At 37.4% G+C, this 21,345-nt stretch overlaps 1 protein-coding gene and 1 pseudogene across 4 annotated transcripts in view; both read right to left on the bottom strand.

The window, feature by feature from the left end:
* BIRC6 (baculoviral IAP repeat containing 6) overlaps window positions 1-21,345 on the bottom strand; it is a 247,605-nt gene that overhangs the window by 125,298 nt on the left and 100,962 nt on the right. For 2 of the 4 annotated variants that reach the window (XM_036262756.1, XM_036262757.1), the window contains exons 24-33: window positions 17,287-17,474; window positions 16,185-16,526; window positions 15,848-15,947; window positions 12,773-12,987; window positions 12,391-12,599; window positions 10,933-11,279; window positions 10,097-10,316; window positions 9,473-9,606; window positions 5,418-5,555; window positions 3,669-3,796 (exon numbers count right to left, since the gene is read on the bottom strand). In XM_036262756.1, coding sequence (XP_036118649.1) covers window positions 3,669-3,796; window positions 5,418-5,555; window positions 9,473-9,606; window positions 10,097-10,316; window positions 10,933-11,279; window positions 12,391-12,599; window positions 12,773-12,987; window positions 15,848-15,947; window positions 16,185-16,526; window positions 17,287-17,474 — 2,021 coding nt within the window. The remainder of the gene's footprint in view (window positions 1-3,668; window positions 3,797-5,417; window positions 5,556-9,472; window positions 9,607-10,096; window positions 10,317-10,932; window positions 11,280-12,390; window positions 12,600-12,772; window positions 12,988-15,847; window positions 15,948-16,184; window positions 16,527-17,286; window positions 17,475-21,345) is intronic. The other 2 variants (XM_036262758.1, XM_036262759.1) reach the window with 1 other exon arrangement.
* On the bottom strand, window positions 14,504-14,875 carry LOC118630720 (annotated as a pseudogene).

Genomic DNA, 21,345 nt, shown 5'->3' with positions numbered 1-21,345 from the left:
TAAAAAATCCATTCAGTTATACTCTACGTTTGTTTTCCATTTTCATATCCTAAATTAAATACAGCCAGTATAATCATTAATTGTCCAATAAATTTTAGCTAGATTTGAAAAGATGGAAATTAGTACCACCTAAAATTAGTTGAGTCACAGAAAGAAAGAAGGTTAAGGGAAAAAACTTCAGCCCTGGCTGGTTGGAGTATCATCCTGGTGCACCAAGGTTCCAAGTTAAATCCCCAGTCAGGGCACATACAAGAATCAACCAATGGCCCTGGCCGGTTTGGCTCAGCGGTTGGAGCGTCGGCCTGCGGTGCAGAGAGACCCAGGTTCGGTTCCCGCTAAGGGCGCATAACTCGGTTGCAGTTTGTCCCCGGTCTTGGTTGGTTGTGCGGGTGGCAGCCACTCGATGTGTCCCTTTCACGTTGGTGTTTCTTTCTCTCTCTCTCTCTTCCTCTCTCTCCCTCCCACTCTATCTGAACAAAAAATGGAAAAATGTCCTCAGGTGAGGATAAAAAAAAAAAAAATCAACCAATGACCCAGCTGGTGTGGTTCAGAAGTTGACCATTGACCCATGCACCAAGAGGTCACTGGTTCGATTCCCAGTCAGGGCACATGCCCAGGTTGTGGGACAAATCCCCAGTGGGGCGCATGCAGGAGGTAGCCAATCGATGTTCTCTCTCATCGATGTTTCTATCTCTCTCTCCCTATTCCGTCCTCTCCAAAAATAATAAAGAAAGAAAGAAAAACAAGAATCAACCAATGGCCCTGACCAGTTTGGCTCAGCAGTTAGAGCATTGGCCCGTGGATCAAAGAGTCGTGGGTTCAATTCCAGTCATGGGCCCATGCCTCAGTTGCGGTTCAGTCCCTAGCACTAGTCAGGATCGTCGTGTGGGAGGCAACCAACTGATGTGTCTCTCTCACATAGATGTTTCTCCCCACCCTACCCCCACTCTGTCTGCAGATTAATGGAAAAATGTCCCTGGGTGAAGATTAAAATAAATAAATAATAACCAATGGATATATAAATAACTGGAATAACAAATCAACATATCTTTCTTTGTGTCTCTCCCTCGTCCTCCCTAAAATCAATATATTTTTTTAATCCTCAAGTGAGGACACTTTTGCATTTATCTTAAGATAGAGCAAGAAGGAGAGAGGGAGGAAGAGAGAGAGAGCAGCATTGATGAGAGAGAGATATATCAAGTGGCTGCCACCCACGTGACCCCACCCGGAGCCGGGGCAAACTGCAACCAAGGTAAGTGCCCTTGGCGGGAACCAAACCCAGGTCTCTCTTGACTGCAGGGCAATGCTCTAACTGCTGAGCCTAACCAGCCAGGGCAATAATAACTTTTTTAAAAAAGAAAAGAAAAAGCATCAGGTCATATTTCTTGCAAAAGATCAAATAGTTAGCTTATAGTTGAAAAACTTAAAAGGGAAAATAAACAAGTTGGTGCTAAGTCATGTTTTCTCAAAAGCCTAAAGCTTTCATAAACTTGCAATATCCTAAGTGTGTCACATAAAATCTCATTTCATCTTAAATCAATTATACAAGTATTTATTGATACACTAGGTTCTATACTAAGTATCAAGGATATAGCACATGTTGTAAGAGAAAGAGAAAAACAGTTTCAAAAATAATTGTAGCGCCCCACTGGTTGAGCATGGACCCAAGTACCAAGAGGTCCCTGGTTCAAGTCCTTGTTAAGACACATGCCCATGTTATGGGCCCAATCCCCAGTACGGGGCATGCAGGAGTCGGCCAATCAATGTTCTCTCTCAATGTTTCTCTCTCTCTCTACCTCTCCTTTCCTCTATCTCTAAAATCAATAAAGAAAAACTATTTAAAAATAAATAAATAATTGTAGCCCTGACCAATGTGGCTCAGTTGGCTGGATGTTGTCCCATGCATCAAAAGGTTGTCAGTTCTATCCCTCAGAAGAGGGGGTGGGGGGTGGGGTGGGAAGAGATAAACCACAGAACTTATATGCATGTATGCATGATCAATGGACATGGACAACTAAGCAGGGGACGGGGCGGGGTGGGGGTGGGGAGGGGGGTGCCAATGGGGTAAAAAAGGTAAAATATCTGTAACAAAAAAATAAATAAAAAATTTAAAAAAAAAAAAAAAAAAAGGTTGTCAGTTCGATTACCCATCAGGGCACATGCCTGGGTTAGATCCAGTAGGAAGCATGCAGGAGGCAGCTGATTGGTGTTTCCCTCTCACATCAGTGTTTCATTCTCTCTCTCTCTCTCACTGTTGCCTTTCCTCCTTCTGTAAAAATCAATAAAAATCTTTAAAAAGAATAAAAGATGTAATAACGTAACAGCTCATAAGAATCTGAGGTCCAATAGGAGGTAAAAGGGGGGAATATCTGTGGTATTTTTAACAATAAGGATTAAAAGAAAAGAAAAAAATCTTAGGTCACCTGTAAACTCACTTCAACAGAGTGAAATGCCCATTAATATATTTTATGCTTAATTTTCAAGAGAAATCATGAAACCAATTGAGATTAAAGAATGACAACAACAAAAAACAAAAATGGGAGAATCCAAAGATATCCTATAATAAAATCACATCCTAATATACATGGGTAGGCAAAAGTAGGTTGTTCATAATAATAAACGCAAAAAATAATTAATAAATGATACAAGAATAAAGTGTTTCACGTTTTGCCCACACCTGTATACCCTTCTGTGAAAGAGTGTGTGTGTTCACATGCATTTGCACAGTGAAGAAGCAAAGATCTGTTTGTATTTCAAAAAGAAACAATTAAAGAATAAGCCAAAAACTAAAAGGTTCATCAACAGGAAAATAGAAAAACATATTCTGAAACATTCAAATAATGGAATAGTGGTCATGAATAAATAAGAATCACTAATACACTCAATACTATAGATGAATCTCAAAAACATCACTTTGAGCATAAGACACCAGGCATAAAAGAGGATACACTCTGCAAGATTCCTAAGAATATTTAAAGAAATCATTTATTCAGGGAAATTTACAAATCACATGTTAACAAAATAAAAGAATCCCTACAAAAAAATTATAATAAATATAAAGAAAAAATAGAAGCTACATGGGAAACATACTGTATGCAGTAATATCCTAATTTAGAAACCAGGGAAGACCTGAAAAATAAGTTAGGTTATCCAAGCAAAAGAATCAAATATGCGGTTGAAAGGAAAAAAAAAATTAGCACATGTAAAATCCTGTATAAGAAAAATGGTGTAAGTGGTTCAGGAACTCTATATAGCTAGACCAAAAGTCAAACCTGAAAGTAAGACAGAGGGACAAATAATAGACATTCTGAAGCCATGTTAAGGAGTTTGACCTCATGAGAAGGTCAACTAACTAGAAGTTACTATGAATTTAGAGTATGAGATGATCAAGTTTGTATTTAAAAAGAACTCCCTAGGGGCAATGTGAAAAATGGATTGGATTGAGAAAGAATGAAGATAATGATGGCCTCACTCAGAATGGTAATAATAGAGATATGAAGGGATAGTTTAAAAGACATCACCAAAAATTTGTAAACTACATACTGTTGCAGTTTTACAAATAAGGAAACTCAGACTCAAAGTGTTCAATAATTTCCCTAAAGCCTATCCCATGCAACCTCTAAAGCAATGTTCTCAAACATTTAAATAAAAAAGTTATTTAAAATTACCTGTTTATGATGAACTAGCTGCTTTCTGATTTTCCTGGAATATAATCTATCAAGGCTACTGCTGCCTTTGGAAGACCTATGTATGTTCTGAGTGTGCAGATTATTGTTAATAAAACTCCACTGGTTACCTATAGGGCAAGGAAAAGTTTTATTAATTCTATTAAATGTAATTTTAAAGTACTTTTAATACCAGTAAACACAAAATTATAAATGTGTCAATTGTAACAAAGCAATTTTTTATAAAAATTAAGAAAACCACTATAAAGAAATTGCTAAGATTTTACCCTAGAAAGGTTAACCTAGACCCTAAGTGGCTTTAAGACCAGAGTTCTGTCTCTAATCCTTCCTTTAAGATAACAGAGATCTTTCTTCACAATAAAAATTAATCTCTGTACAATTTTGAAAATGTTACTCAACTCTAACAAATGTTCAGTATTGCCTAAATTTCAAATTTATACGCTTTTGTGCAGATGCCCCCCAGAATAGCCCTCAATAATTTGACATAGTGGCTGTAAAAATAAGGTTGAATAGTTCAAAAATCATGCTGCGTAGCTCTACTTATTCTCTTTTTTTTTAAAACTATATCCTTATTCTTGTTATTCTTCTGCTCAATTCAGGCTTAACTCGGCACTTAATCCACCTCCAATTATTTGTTCATTTGATTACCCTAAAGACATCTTTTCAATTCTCTATTACCCATTTGTCAAATCAGTTAAAATTCTTCAAACCCTAAAAAAAAAAAATGTCTTCCACCAATGTGTTTCCATCTCTAAATGCTATAAATAAAAACTAAGACCTCCAACAGTAACTGTTATATTCCAACTTCATATTATGGTCATGTGTAATTGTATGTCTTAAGTCTATATCCTATAACTGAGTAAACTAACCATTGATATATAGTATTTGTTCAAAAAATAAAATACATAAAGACAAATTCTCTGTACATGAAAAGAATACGCCATCCTCTTCCCAAACATAATATATACCATAAACAATTGATTCACCTATAAAACATTTCAAGGGATCTTTTTCTGGGGGGGTGGAGGGGTACATGCCCCTAGTGGGGACCAAACCCGGGACTCTCTGGTCCGCAGGCCGATGCTCCAATTGCTGAGCCAAACCAGCCAGGGCTAAGGGATCTTTTTTTAATACTAGGGTCCTGACAGAGTTTAAAATTTCAAATTGCATGGCACTTTTTGGCTACATTTATATATTAAATAAAGTTATTTCAAATCATTCATAAAAAGTCTTTTTATCTTGGGAGAAATTGTCTTTCAATTTGATTTCCCTTCGCATTAAAATGTTTCAGTGCCTCAAACTTTTGATGAAAGATTACAACAAAAAAATACCTGTAAGTATAAAAGCCATTTGTAATTAATTAGTAGAACTATATTTTATAATAGTAAATGGAATGCTACTATACTAAAATAACATAAAACTACAAGAACACTTCGCAGATTTCTCACAACTACATATATATATATATAGTTATTATTAATAACTGTTTAAATAGGTATGGGGAAAAAATCTCATGAAAGACATGATTATACCAAAGTCATGTTCAGACAAGAGGTTTGTCCGTAACTTCCTTCAAAAATAAATGCTATCCTTACACAGACTCTTGGTAAAATTAATCCATATTTTTATATAAATTACATACAGCTGGAATCTCCATGCCAATAGACAGTTCTGGAACAAATGTGAGTCTCTCAAAATCCCCACCAACAGATTATTATAAACTTCTGATACCTGTCAGAAACCTCTCCCTGTCTTTACCATTCAAAGGCTTCTTTGCAGCTGCTGCTTCATCTTCAACAGTTGCCACATAATCCAGCAGCCTGGACACCAGCATAACAACCCAACTGATCATGGGAATATCTAGTACCCCTATACAGAGATGAGAGGGGGGAAAAATAATCAGGTGACTAAAATTCCTAATGAAGTCTGATAAAATAATTATGAGATAAAATATTCTATAAATCCAAAACATACCATATAATTACTAATACTAGTATTTATTTATAATAAGGCTCAAAATTGGAATTTAAGACCACAAATCAAGTAACACACTGAATCTAATGGAAGATAAATGCTTCGTGGTACAAAAATAGATTCTTAAATGTAGGTGGAATCTAACAGATAAATTGTAAACTAGAAAACAAGGTATAAGATACTAGTCTTAGACTTAGAGTTGACTGAAATAAAATAAAAAATCTAACTCTCAATTTACAATTAATAAAGTTTTAAATGCATATGTTCTAAGGTTTTAATTCCAATAACGATTTTCTCTCTCAAGTGAAACTCATTTTCAAAACCACAACAGAATCATTACTTTAAACCTTAAACAACACAGTTTGATTTTATTTATGATAGTATAGAAGAAACACATTACAACAATTTCTAAGTTCAAAATTCAAAAAATGAAAAGATTTAAAAGTAGTAACTATATGAAAGTCAATCACACAAAGGCTCGTCATCCTAAAATGTCTGCATCATAAAAATAGTAACAGACTTCCGGTCAAGATGGTGGCGTAGGTAAACGGGGTATCGCGTCCTCCTACAACAACATCAAAGTTACAACTAAACTACAGAACCACCATCATTCAAAACAGCCTAAAATCAAGCTGAATGGAAGTCCTACAACTACGAAATTAAAGCAGCAGCCACATCCAGGCGGCAGAGGTGGAGGCGGCGGTGCAACGGGCTGGTCCCACACCCAAGTGTGGCAGATAAAAATCAGGAGGATACCCTGGCCGATTTGGCTCAGCGGTTAGAGCGTCGGCCTGCGGTCCAGAGAGACCCGGGTTCGGTTCCCGCTAAGGGCACGTACTTTGGTTGCAGTTTTTCCCCGGCCCTGGTTGGTCGTGCAGTGGCAGCCACTCGATGTGTCCCTTTCACATCGATGTTTCTCTATCTCTTCCTCTCTCTCCCTCCCACTCTATCTGTACAAAAAATGAAAGAATGTCCTCGGGTGAGGATAAAAAAAAAAAAAAATCAGGAGGATACCTCGGCTGGGAAGGTCCTTCCTGAGGATTGAGGGGTCCCTGTCCCACACCAGGTGCCCACCTCAGGGTTCCAGTGCCAGGAAGAGAAGTCCCCATAACTTCTGGCTGGAAAAACCAGCAGGAATTGAGCTCAGGGAGGCTAATGCAGCTGGAGCCCCAGGCAGCTCCTTAAAGAGCCCGCGCACAAACTTATCAGACTCACTCCCTCTAAGCCTGGAGGGGAGGCAGCTCGAGGGGCGTCAGAGACAAACAGGGAAGAACTGAGCTATTTGGCACTGGAGCGAGGGCTGGAGAGGGGGCTTTCTCGGGGACAAACATGCTGTAAGAGGCCTTTGTTTGTTTGGTGAGCCCTTCCCGGGGGCGGCACAGTCACCATATCTGGGACTCCATCAACTTTGGCTCACACTGGTAGCCCCGCCCTGGTGACTCCCTGAGGGACTGCCCCACCCAACTTTCAAGCCCATCCAAGCTGTTGCCACTTGCTTAACCATAGGATTGGCCTGTCTTGGATCCTGCTTCAGGTTTTTCCCAAATTCTTTCAAATGAGCAGCATCTGGTCTCAGCGAACCCCATACTTCTCATTAAGTAATACACTGAAACAAACACAGGGAGGCAGCCAAAATGAGGAGACAAAGAAACAGGTCCCAAATAAAAGAACAGAACAAAACCCCAAGAAAAGAACTAAGTGAAATGGAGATAAGCAACCTAACAGATATTGAGTTCAAAATACTGCTTATAAGGATGCTCAATGAACTTAGTGAGAACCTCAGTGAACTTAGGGAGGGCCTCAAGAGCATAAAAAAGGACCAGTTAGAAATCATGGATACACAGTTAGAATGGAAGGAGGCATTAACTGAAATAAAGAATAATTTACACAGCTTCAATAATAGAGTACGTAAATCCAAGGAGCAAACCATCGATTTGGAATATAAGGAAGCAACAAATGCCCAATCAGAACAGCAAAAAGAAAAAAGAATCCAAAAAAATGAGGATAGTGTAAGGAGCCTCTGGGACAACTTCAAGCGTGCCAACATTCGCATCTTGGGGGTGCCCGAAGGAGAAGAGAGAGAACAAGAAATCGAAAACCTGTTTGAAACAATAATGGCAGAAAACTTTCCTAACTTGGTGAAGGAAACAGACATATAAGTCCAGGAAGCACAGAGAGTCCCAAACAAGATGAACCCCAAGAGCCCCACACCAAGACACATCAACATCAAAATGCAAAAGGTTCACGACAAAGAGAGAATCTTAAAAGCAGCAAGAAAAAGGCAGCTAGTTACCTACAAGGGAGTTCCCATTAGGCTGTCAGCTGATTTCTCAAAAGAAACTTTACAGGCCAGAAGGGGGTGGCAAGAAATATTCAGAGTGATGAAAACCAAGAACCTACAACCAAAATTACTCTATCCTGCAAAGCTGTCATTTAGAATCGATGGACATATAAAAACTTTCCCAGACAAGAAAAAGTTAAAGGAGTTCATCACCACCAAACCGTTATTACATGAAATGATGAAGGGTCTTTTTCAAGAAAAAGATAAAATGTATGAACAAACAAAATGGCAATGAATTCATATCTATCAACAATGGAATCTACAAACAAAATGAACAGGTAGAACAGAAACATTCTCATAGATACAGAGAATATTTTGTTGGTTGCTAGTTGGGAGGGGGGTTGGGGGAATGGGTGAAAAAGGTGAAGGGATTAAGAAGCACAAATTCGCCCTGGCCGGTTTGGCTCAGCGGTTAGAGCGTCGGCCTGCGGTCCTGAGAGACCCGGGTTCGGTTCCCGCTAAGGGCACGTACCTCGGTTGCAGTTTGTCCCCGGCCCTGGTCGGTTGTGCGGGTGGCAACCACTCGATGTGTCCCTTTCACATCGATGTTTCTCTCTCTCTCTCTCTGTTCCTCTCTCTCCCTCCCACTCTACCTGAACAAAAAATGGAAAAATGTCCTCGGGTGAGGATAAAAAAAAAAGCACAAATTCATTGCTAGACTGACAAACCTCAAAGGGAAAGGGGTTGGGGGGGTGGGAAGAAATAAACCAAAGAACTTATATGCATAACCAATGGACACAGAGAATAGTGTGGGAAAAGGTGGGAGGGGGGCGGGAGTGGGGAGGAGGGGGTCAATGGGGGAAAAATGTGGAACATCTGTAATACATTTTACATCCAACAATAAAGATTTAAAAAAAAAAAAAATTGTAACAAAATGTGTAGCAATGGCCCTGGCCGGTTTGGTTCAGCGATTAGAGCTTTGGCCTGTGGTCCTGAGAGACCCAGGTTCCGTTCCCGCTAAGATTATGTACCTCAGTTGCAGTTTGTCCCTGGCCCTGGTTGGGTCATGTGGGTGGCAAGCACTCGATGTGTCCCTTTCACGTCGATGTTTCTCTCTCTCTCCCTCCCTCCCACTCTATCTGAACAAAAAATAGAAAAGGTGTCCTCGGGTGAGGATGAAAAAAAAAAAAAATGTGCAGCAATGAATATTTAAAAATAGCCCAGCATCTGGTGTGACTCAATGGGTGGGCATCAACCCATGCACCAAGCGGTCACCAGTCCAATTCCCAGTCAGGGCATATGCCCAGGTTGTGGGTCAAATCCCCAGTTGGGGGCATGCAGGAGGCTGCCAGTCAATGTCCTCTTTCATCGATGTTTCTCTCTCTCTCCCTCTCCCTTCCTCTCTCTAACATTAATGAAGAAAAAAAATTAAAAGAAAAAAATTAAAAAATTTATTTCAGACTAGCCTATTTATCAAGCAATATTTACAGAAATTTTATGTTTCTAATAAAGATAACTCTTTAAATAATACCGTCTGTCCTCCGATGCATGGGTAACTGTGGCTGAAGAGGTGACAATAAATTATCCAAAAGATTAAGTAAGCTTTCTAATACTCCACTATTACTAAGTGATCTTTGCCCAATGCAGGAAAGTAACATGAAGACCCTATAAAAAGAAGATATAAACAAAATACCATTATGATTCAATTTAATTGTTCATGTAAAAAAAAAATTTACAATGAAATTTAATAATGATGTAATAGTTGGTTCTTAGCAAGCTGACTGTAGGTATGATGTTAAAATTAGCTTTTTCAAGCTACTAGTTGTATTTTCTAATTTTAACCGAAGGAAATTAGGTAAAGAGAACTGCAGCATAGCCTCAAAAAACATACATTAAACACATAAAATAACATGATTTGATAGGAAATACTTGTAAACACAGATCTATGAAGTCCACAGATTCAATTAGGAAATTAAAGAACATAGTCTAGTTACATATGTGTAATCTTCTTCAACATGCTATTCACGGGGCATTCCCTAAACTCAGAATATACATGCTTCATTTTTCTACTCAGTATCCATATATGTAAGATTTCAAAATCTGAACACAGTCTGTGGGAAGTATAAATTATTAATAACAAGTAAGTCTGACATACCTATCCTGTGGAAAGATGAGAAGCTGTTCTGAATTGTATAATTCCTGAAGAACATTAGAGAGAAACTGACCCCACCATCTTTCACCACCACAGAGTTGAACAAGTAGAAGACCAGTATGTAAACGTATCTTTGGGGTTCCACTGATGCACAAATGTTTAAAAAGCTCTTCACAGGCCTGGGCATGAAATGTGCTCTGCAAAACTGCAGGAACAGAGTGTCCTATTACAAGAAAGAAAACAGTAGAATTTTCTATTTAAGTATATGCTGTAATATCAAAATCAGCATGCCTAGGTATGTTTTCTTCTTTACCAGCAATCAATACACAATTATTTTTATTTTGCTATTTATTTGTTTGATTTCTTGTATGTAGGATTTCAACTCCTAAATACTTGAGGAAGGAAAGACTTGGCACTTAAATCCATTATATTTCTTGTATGTGGATTTGGGTATATCAGATGGTTGTGTATGTGTGTTTGTACATGCATCAGTAATAATCATATTAAGCTCCTGGAGAGAAAATGACAGCTCTATAATAGATTAGCAAAATTATTAAGTTTTCACTGTTGCACATTTAAACAATATTTATTATTTTGCCAGTAACATAATGATGTGGTACATCAATGGCAGAAACTCAAGAAAAAAAATTATCAAAAAACTCTTTTACGAAAAACAAATACAAGTACAGAGAAAAAATGAGTTAACCTAAGGAACAGATTTCATCCACATTAGAAATGATATCAAAATGAACACTACCCAGGAAATAGTAAGACAACAAAATATTCAACAAGATCACATCAAATATCCTGTCTTCAAAATATTTAAGTCAAATACAAACCATTAGAAGAGTGAAGAAGGCTGAGCAAAGTGTCCAATAAATATCTGATGATAGTACGTAACTGCTCTGTGGAAGATGTCTGAATTAAATCTCTTGGATCTGATGTTTCAATCAACATCTTCCTACTTGCACCAAGGGCTACTCTCAGCCTCTGCACAGCATTATGAGCCAAATTTAGTTGAAGCTGTAGCTGAATACAATCCTGATAGGAGGAAAACACTCTACTGTCTTCCTCGACTGCCTTGTCGGGCTTTCGCAAGAAGTACTGTGCATTGTTAGCACTGTTGAGAGGAGGAAGATCAATACTTTGCAAGAGAGTTTCCAGTCGATGGCAAGCTAAGTTATACCTATAAGTAAAAAAAATAAATCAACAAAATCATTTCTGCAATGCTCTTTAATGTACATGTATGAATATACAATAAAAATTAAATTTCTAAAACATATTAACACACAATCATTAAAAAGAATTAATCAAGCCCTGGTTGGTTTGGCTCAGCAGTTACAGCATGTACGTAGGTTGCAGGTTTGATCCCCCGCCCCAGTCAGGGTCATGTGGGAGAAATTCAATCAATGTGTATCTCTTTTTGTTTTTGTTTTTGATCCTCACCCGAGGACATTTTTTTTATTTTTGTTCAGATAGAGTGGGAGGGAAAGAGAGGAAGAGAGAGAGAGAGAAAGAGAGAGAAACATCGATGTGAAAGGGACACATCCGGTGGCTGCCTCCCGCACAACCCCAACCAGGGCCGGGAACAAACTGCAACTGAGGTACGTGCCCTTGGCGGAAACCAAACTCGGGTATCTCACTGGACCTCGGGCCAACGCTCTAACCACTGAGCAAAACTGGCCAGGGCCAATATATATCTCTTAACATCGATGTTCCTCTCTCTCCTCCCTTCCTTCCACTCTATCTTATAAAAAATAAATTAAAAAAAAAATCGCCCTGGCCAGTTTGGCTCAGAGCATTGGCCTGTGGTCTGGAGAGACCCGGGTTCGGTTCCCTCTGAGGGCACGTACCTTGGTTGCAGTTTGTCCCCAGCCCTGGTTGGGTCATGTGGGTGGCAACCACTCAATGTTTCCCTTTCACATCGATGTTTCTCTCTCTTTCTCTCCCTCCCACTCTATCTGAATAAAATATCGAAAAATGTCCTCAAGTGAGGATTAAAAAAAAACAACAATCAACAGAAAAATATCCTTGGGTGAAGATTAACCAAAACAATAAATAAGTAAAAGAGTTACAAAAAAGCAATTATTAAAAAAAAAAGGAATTAATCAATTACTAAGTACTAAAGAGTGAAACAATTATTTAATCACAGTACATTAATGCATTAAACATTACTGTAACATGCTAGTATCCTACTTCCTTCTGCTCTTTGCTATACACTTATGAAAAGACATTACTTGACATTATACAAAATATAGGGTTTCAATAAGATTTATATATTCTGCAATTATACCAACCTGCACTGTATATCCTCCTGTAAAGCAACCATCATTGCTAAATGTTGGTCAATTTCTGGTTGATTTGCAGATTCTCCTTCTCCCCTGAGAGGATCATGCATTAATTTCAGTTCACTCTCCCAAGGCAAGATGTAGGTATGCCCATAATAAAATCCCAATGGGATTTTGGCTCTGGCATTTGTACTTCCATAACGTCCAATGACAGTGATCTGAAATGAAAAATAAACATACATACACACCCACCTTCAACAATAAAAATCTGAGTAATGTATTTAAAAATTTGATATAGTTATACTTTTAAATTATATGTCTGAATATTTTTCAAAACTTGTCAGAAAGATGGAAAGCTTATCAATTAATTCACTTTCCTGAAGTTCTTTACCTTCATGAATCTGCACACAGGAGGTGGTATCAAGTCGTGAAGAATTAGTGAATGGGTACTTATATCAGTTGCCACTACCAATCGCCTCCCATCCACCTCTTCTCCTAACGTCCAAATGTCAATTGACAAGGAGGCCAAGTCTCCACAAGTGGGAATCAATACATCCGTCAACAGGATAGGTCTGCCAAAATCTAAGGTCACAAACCTCCTTGCTCCTATGAGAGAGAGTAGTAGTTAACCAACAATACCATACACCAATTAAGCAAAAGATATACTCAGAAACATTTCTTAAAAAATGTAATTAACTTACTAAACTACAACAAATGAAAAGAAAAGTTAATAAGTAATTTTCATTCAAAATATATCTAAAACCTCAATCTATTGTTAGTTTGAACCTGAAGACTTAAGTAAAAAATTTACAATAGTAAGCCTGTTACTATAATGACAATCAACTATACATAAAAATTTAGTTTAAAATATTACATAAAACATTAAATAAAAAATAGTATATAGATCAATTCTAAAAAGTACCTATCTACTCTTTTTTCGGCCATTTGGTCATCTTTTTTTATTTTTAATTTCACAACTAGATGCATTAATAATATCAAATTGTAATACTTGATTTTCATTTTCTTAAGCCTTATTTAACTTCTTATGAAGTTACATCTTAAATTGGAGTTAAAATTGCAAGGTAAAACTATAATGCTGAAATAACATTACTATTAGTAAATAGTCATTACTACCATGAAAAAAATCCTTTAGGAAGGCTCTCTAATGGAAAAAGATACAGCTCATCTTAAATAGCAATTTCCCCCAGTACTGACACATTACTGGTTTTCAGCTCAGTACCATATGAAGTAGATGGCTTACTTGAATATTAAGGGCCATACTAAAGAGGTAGTATATATTTTGTTTTTAAATATTTTTTCTTTATTGATTTTAGAGAGAGGGGAAGGGAGAGGAAGAAAGAGAGACAGAACATCGATTGGCTGCCTCCTGTACACCCCCTACCGGGGATCAGGCCCGCAACTTGGGCATGTGCCCTGACCAGGAATCAAACTGGCGACATCTTGCTCAATGCTCAAACACTGAGCCACACCAGCTGGGCAGTAGTATGTGTTTTTTGTGCAAGTACTAGAATCATACCCAGCATGAGATGCTTACATTGAGGAAAGGCAAGAATGATCTGAGAGGAATGAAAGAAAGAAAAGATTTGCATCCCTCATCTCAAACACTTCAGGGTTAAGATCAATTGTACAACACTAAGCAGAGTCATTAATAAAAATTCACTTCTTTTTCTATTTTATTGGGCTGGAGTGAAGGACAGCTAGTAACTGTACCATCTACATTTTACAGTAAAGGAACCCAACTAAATAAACTAGCACTACAACAATTCTCAATGGAGCGAGTTTAAAAGAAAACAGCAGTTACCAATACATTCCTAAAAAGAAAAACTACTAAACCACAAAAAACATAATTCTCCTCCTTAGAAAGTTTATGTGCTATAGTCAATTTCATAGATTAAAAAAGCAAATCACAGCTTAAACTTAACTGTCCACCTTTCATAAGACTGCACAACAACTAACTACAGTTAAAATGTTATACACAGCAATATTGTTACCAACGAATGATTAGTTGGGCAGAAAACACCATTTTGACTTTTCCTTTTTTTTTTAAGTGAACATATCCTCGAGATTTTATTGCCACATAAAAAAAAAAAAAATATGAAGCTTAGAACTGGATCACTTGGCCCTTTCTCTTTTTATCTCCGCCCAATTCAAAGTGCTTGCATCTCTTAACAGCCAGCAGTCTCTTAGATCTGCAGCTGGGTTCAACATATTCAAGCCTCAGCACAATCTTCTTTGTAGTTTTAGCATTTTTGAGGAAAATCAGCTTAGTCTGCCCACCACAGCCACTCTTTTTCCTGTCATAATGCAGCTTTCCCTGCACATACAGAGAATCCTTGCCCTTTTGTATTATGTTACTCTGTGGGGTTGACGCTTGCCACACTTCTTACAGAAAATCCAGCGGGTTTTAGGAACGTTCACCATGCTTGTGAGAGCACCACTGGCACGGCAAAAGACTTTTGGTATTTTAAAACTCTTCTTCCCACCCTGGCAGTTTGGCTCAGTGGTTAGAGTGTCGGCCCACGGACCGGAGAGTCCTGGGTTCGGTTCCTGCTAAGGGCACGTACCTCGGTTGTAGTTTGTCCCTGGCCCCGATAGGGGTGGTGTGGGTGGCAACCACTCGATGTGTGTCTTTCACATCAATGTTTCTCTCTCTCTCTTCCGCCCTCTCTCCCTCCTGCTATATCTGAAGATAAATGCAAAAATGTCCTCAGGTGAGGATTAAAAAAAAAACCTATTCTTCCAAAAGGAAACAGCCCATTGCAATAAAGCAAGTATGGTTGAACTGTTTATATAATGAAAAGTGATACAGTATGCACTACATTCATGTACTTCCTCCTATAAAACATGCCTAAGGATTTTGCTGAATTCCACTTCTGCTCAAGCTCAACAAAGAATTGGTATGATTATAAGGTAAAATTTGCATATAGCTTATTAGTAAACATACTCTAATTGAAAATACCTATCCAGATCACAGGTCTCTAGCATATAAGCAGGGTAGTACAAGTGTGGGTAAAATTTCTAAATCCAGAGACTATGAAGTGTTATTGATCCTACTCAGTCATTATGATTAGCAGTAATTCTGTCTGCTACCCTCAAGAAATGGTTCTAATACCAGAATGCTAGTCTTAGGAATACTACTTCTTTAAGTGTAATTTTTACTGACATGGTATCTGAGCACCTACATTAGAGGTAAATATTTATGTTAACCATAGTTCAACAGGCAAGATTCATATATAGATCAAATCCATTGTTTGGACAGAACTAGTGAACGTATTCTGCAGCATTCTTCCCTTCAACTTGGTGAGCACATATCTTGAGCCTCTAATAAAGTTTACTTACCCAAGAGCAAATGTATTTGCAAAGAAAAATCAAACTACAAAATATTAAGTCTCCAAAAAGCCAACAGACTAGGCAAGAAAAATATTTTAAGAAAGACAAAGATTACCTGAATGCATGCGCTCTATAATAATGGACTGGTGAGGTGGAGGCTGAAGGAAATGTGAAGCATGAGAAATTGCAAGGGCTAGACCAGAACCAAGCGGATTCTAAAAAAGAAAAAAGTATAACTATATTGAAATTACTCTTGCTCTAGAAAAACTAGTAACCATAATATCAAAAGAACAAGTTTCATTGCCTAATGTAAACTCTATAATATTTTATAAGAATTATCAAATTTGCTACGTCAAATTGGTAAAATAAAATTTGGCCTTCTAAAGTTACCATACATTTCAATTTATTTTTAAATGTCTAAACAAACACATATTTAAAATATAATAATTTACCATTCTGGATTTGTTGGAATTTTTGTTGTGTGCAGCAAGATTCACTGTTGGAGGATCAATAACTGAGCCTGGGAAAAGCTGTGCAAGTTCGGCATTGATCACAACGGAAACTGCTTCATTGGGTGGTGTGAGTGGTGGAGTCATAAAAAGTGGTGTGGTTTTTGGAGTGGGTGGAATAACATCAGATGGATGAATGAAGAATCCAGGGGCTGCCACAGGGTTGGAAGGCACAGAGTTGTGAACAGGACCTACTGCTGATGCTGCCGATGTTGCAGATGCTGCTGATGCTGCTGCAGCTGCTGCAGCTGTTGTCTGATGTAACTTGGCTTCCAGTTTTGCTTTCTGTAAAAGAAGCAAAAGCAAAAAATATAGACTAACTCTGCCTACCTGAATTGGGGGAATACTACAAGGGTATATATATTATGAAGATAAACATGAACAACTGGATCCTAGTTAAATAAAAATGAAATTACACAGAAAGTGGACAACACAAATGGGGTATTTCTTTGATCTATACACTTGATTAAATATTTGATATAAAATTTCCATAGTATTTGGGAACTAGGACTTTCTCAAATACAAAATAGAAAAGCAGAATTAAATTTAAATAACAAAGTTCTCCTAAAAACAAAATATTAACAGGAAATGGACTCTCACATGTTGCCTAACCTGGTACAATTTGTCACCTGGAATTGCATAGGTTGCGTTTAGACCATGATGAAATCTCTAAAATATGTCATTACTACGAAATTTTAAATCACATTAATTTAATTGGTCTTTAAAATGTTATTTTAGGTTCTTCAATCCATATAAATAGTAAATGATAACTACAATGTTTGATTAGTATGTTTAAACATATGTGGGAATGGATTTTACTAAAACATTACAAAAATATTATTAATCATATCCCCTAAAATTCGCATCAAATAACGTGTATTTATATAATTTTTTAATTTAAATATATCACAAAGATTTTACCTCAATTTTTGTAGAAAATGGCCAACCTACTTTTCCTTTATGAAAATAATGGTCATTTTTACAGTACTTTTTCAGCTTTTGAAGTTTAGAGACAGCATGAACAAAGAGCCAAATAGTCTCCAACCTGTTGCTGAAGCTTCAAAAGCTGCTGCTGTTTCTCTTGCAGCACCTGTAGCTGTTGCTCGGCTGAAGCCATTGCATGAGAGAGAGACTGCAAAGCTACCTGGGCTGCTGAACTCAGGGCTGTCGAAGCTTCCCCAACTGTCCCAGTTGATAGTCCACCTACTGCAGGAGTAACCCCGAAGGAACTCACTGGCATAAGACAAGAGGGGTGGGGGGGGAAACCAGGATGAAGACGATGTTCACAGAGAAACACATTCAAAGTACTATAATATTATGACACTAAGACTATTGTTAGTTTTCATTTTAAAAGATAGATCTATAGATTATAAATAAGGGAATCTTAATAGTAAAAGTCTATTGATAATAATAATATTCAAGTTTAAGGGATCCAGGAATGACTTCTAAATCAAATAAAATTAGTCAGTATACATTTAAGTTTAAAAATATTTTCAGCATAGTCTATAATAAAACACAAAAAAGGACCCAGCAATTCCACTTCTGGGTATTTATCCAAAGAAACCCAAAATACTAAATCAAAAAGGTATATGGACCCATATGTTCAATGCTGCATTATTTACAATAGCTTCGATATGGAAGCAGCCTGAGTGTTCATCAATAGATGAAAAATGAAGAAGTGGTGCATATATACAGTGGAATATGACTCGGCCATAAAATATAATGTAACTACATGGAGGATATTATGCTAAGTGAAATAAGTCAGACAGAGAAAGACAAATGCCATATGATATCACTTATATGTGGAATCTAAAAAAAACAAAATAAATGAACAAGCAGAATAGGAACAGACTCATACATATAGAGAACTATTCTGAGGGTTACAAAATAAAAGGGCTTTGGGGAAATGGGTAAAAAACATGAGGGGATTAAAAACAAATCGGCAGTTACAGAATAATCTTGAGATGTAAAGTACAGCACAGAGAATATAGTCAATCATACTGTAATAACTATGTACGATGTCAGATGGGTATTAGATTTAAAAGGGTAATCACTTACTAAGTTATATAACTGTCTAATCACTGGGTTGTACACCTGAAACTAATATAATATGGTATGTCAACTAAAATTGAAAAATAAAAACTTATTTTAAAAAATACTTTCAGCAAAGAAATTTCATTTATATGACTAAAATGAAAATACAAATTGAGATTTACTGTATCATACAATTTGTGCATAAGAAATAAACCGAAATTTGCTTTACTAAGATTTCTTAAAAGCAACAGCACCTTCTTCTCTCCCTCAAAACAAAAAAACAAAATAAACCCCTCAATTATAAGAACATCATTTAAAAAGACTGATAACACTTACTTCCTCATTTTAAAGCACAGCCTAGACAGAGAGTCTTGTCCACATGGAATATATAAAGCATTGTACTATATGCTCCCCAAATCACTGATGTGGAGAGAGCCATGTCCCATGCACAGTTAAATAGTGTACATACTGTATACCCATGAACATTATCAGTATTAAAGGTCTGTAAATCTAACAAGTTAAAAAATTTCTTTGATTTTTGAATGTTCTTCAAATATATATAATAACTCTTTCCTATTAAATATTTACGGAAATAAATATTTCTGGAAAACATTTTCTAAAAAGCTGAAATAAAAACAATTTCACAACTTAATCAAATAGGTCAGCACAAAACAAGAAGTAGAAGCCAACTCTAACAGCATTAATACTGTAACAGGCCTTTATTAGAAAGTTATATAGGGGAAAGATAACTGCTACAATAATAGCAAATGTTTAGTGTAGATTACCAGTGACACTGTTTTAGTAAACTAATACATTCAATGGATGAACAAGCCAAAGGGACAGATACTATGATTCTGTTTCTAGGTGACTGAGTAAATAATGGTTCAGAGAAGTTCCTCTGTAGAACTGACGGTGGTCAAACTAGGATTGAAACCAAAAGAAATATGATACCAAAGTCAATGTGAGGCACACTGCTAAGAATGGAACTTACATCAACTCATTTAATCTTTACAATGGCACATAAGCAAGTATTATAATTATGCACTTCATAGATAATGAACTTAAATTAGAGAGAAGTGACTGCTCATAAATACTTGAAAAGGAAAAACAAAAAACAACAACAAAAACAGGTAATCTGGCAGCCTATCTTAACATCCAACAATGGCCATACTAAGTCAGGATTCACATAAACTATTAAAAAATTAAGCTACAATAAACAAGATGGCAATAACAACAAAGCTGCATAGACTCTTAACAATTAAAAATGTCCGCAACTGCCCTGGCCGGTTATGCTTAGAGGTTAGAGCATCAACCTGCATACCTAAGGATCGGGGCTTTGATTCCCAGTCAAGGGCACATACCTGGGTTGCAGTTTTGATCCCAGCCCCTGTCAGAGGAAGCAACCAATAGATGTGTCTCTCTCACATCGATACCCCCCCCCCCCTTCTATCTAGAAAATCAATAGAAAAATATCCTAGGGTGAGGATTAACAACAAGAAAAACCTCTCAACTTACAAAAACACATTTATTACAATGCACCCATACCACACCACATTTAACTTACGTATATAACTATACAAACTTGGTCAAAGAAAGAGCAAGTTTGGCTCAGCAGTTAGAGTGTCGGCCTGCGGACCAGTGACTCCTGGGTTTGGTTCCTGCTAAGGGCACGTACCTCAGTTGCAGTTTGTCCCTGGCCCTGGTTAGGGTCATGTGGGTGGCAACCACTCGATGTGTCTCTCTCACGACGATGTTTCTCTCTAATTCCTCCTCCTTTCCCTCCTACTTGAATAAAAAGAAATGTCCTCAGGTGAGAATAAATATAAAAAGAAAGAGCAAATCATATCTCTCATAAGATTTGTGCTCCCAAATAAAATCCATCTGCTCCATCTAGTGTTCCACGAAAGCAATTTAGAGGGAAAATATTAACCACGTACACTGTACTTGCACTGTTGGGATAATAAGTGATTTTCAACATTACCCATGTGTACACTGGCCCTTTACTGATTTTAAAATCTAGTGCCTAAATAGTATTTATGGGAAAATTGTCACATCAAGACATAAGAGACATAAAAAAAATCCAAGAAAAATAAGTCATCATACTACTACAAAACTAACTTTAAAATCTCTTACATGGTCTGAGTTTTCAACACTCTTTCCTATTTTTATACTAAGGGCTTCAAAAACGAGATATTAAAACATAGAGGTGAGAACAAGACAAAGATGAATATTATCACCATTTCTATTATATCATGCAGAAAGTCTTAGAAAGAGCAAAGGAGTAAGAAAAAGAAAAACTATAATGATCGAAAAGCAAAAAAGTAAACTCTCTTTATTAATAGATGACATGACTGTGTATAGAAAAAAAAACCCTAGTGCCCGGCCAGTGTAGTTCAGTGGTTGAGCATCAACCCATGCACCAAGAAGTCACCAGTTCAACTCCAGGTCAGGGCACATGACCAGGTTGTAGGCTCAATCCCCAGCTAGGGGCATACAGGAGGTGGCTAGTCAATGTTCGCTCTCATCTATGTCTCTCTTACTCTCTAAAAATTAAAAAAGAAAAAAATTTTTTTAAAGAAGTCATATGTCGCCCAGCCCGTGTGGCGCAGTGACTGGGCATCGACCCATGCACCAAGAGGTTGCTGGTTCGATTCCCAGTCAGGGCACATGCCCAGGTTGTGGACCCAATCCCCAGTGGGGGCATGCAGGAGGCATCCAATCAGTGTTCTCTCTCATCGATGTTCTCTCTCATCAATGTTTCTATCTCTCTCCCTCTACCTTCCTCTCTCTCTAAAATCAATAAAGAAAAAAAAAATTGGCGGGGGGGTTAGGGACGGGGAGTCATACCATGAACTGTTATTTACCCATAAAAAGGAATGATATGCCCATAAAAAGGAATCATGTACTGCCCGGCCAGTGTGGCTCAGTAGACTGAACATTGTCCCATGAACTGAGAGGTCATGGTTCGATTCCCGGTCAGGGCACATGCCAGGGCTGCAGGCTTGACCTCAGTAGTGAGTGTGCAAGAGGCAGCCGAGCAATGCTTCTCTCTCATATCAGTGTTTATATC

Source organism: Molossus molossus, unplaced genomic scaffold, assembly GCF_014108415.1.
Source record: "Molossus molossus isolate mMolMol1 unplaced genomic scaffold, mMolMol1.p scaffold_m16_p_15, whole genome shotgun sequence".
In the NCBI taxonomy this organism is placed as follows: domain Eukaryota; kingdom Metazoa; phylum Chordata; class Mammalia; order Chiroptera; family Molossidae; genus Molossus; species Molossus molossus.
Note: the sequence above shows the minus strand (reverse complement) of the source record. Positions and strands in the feature narration are given on the sequence as shown.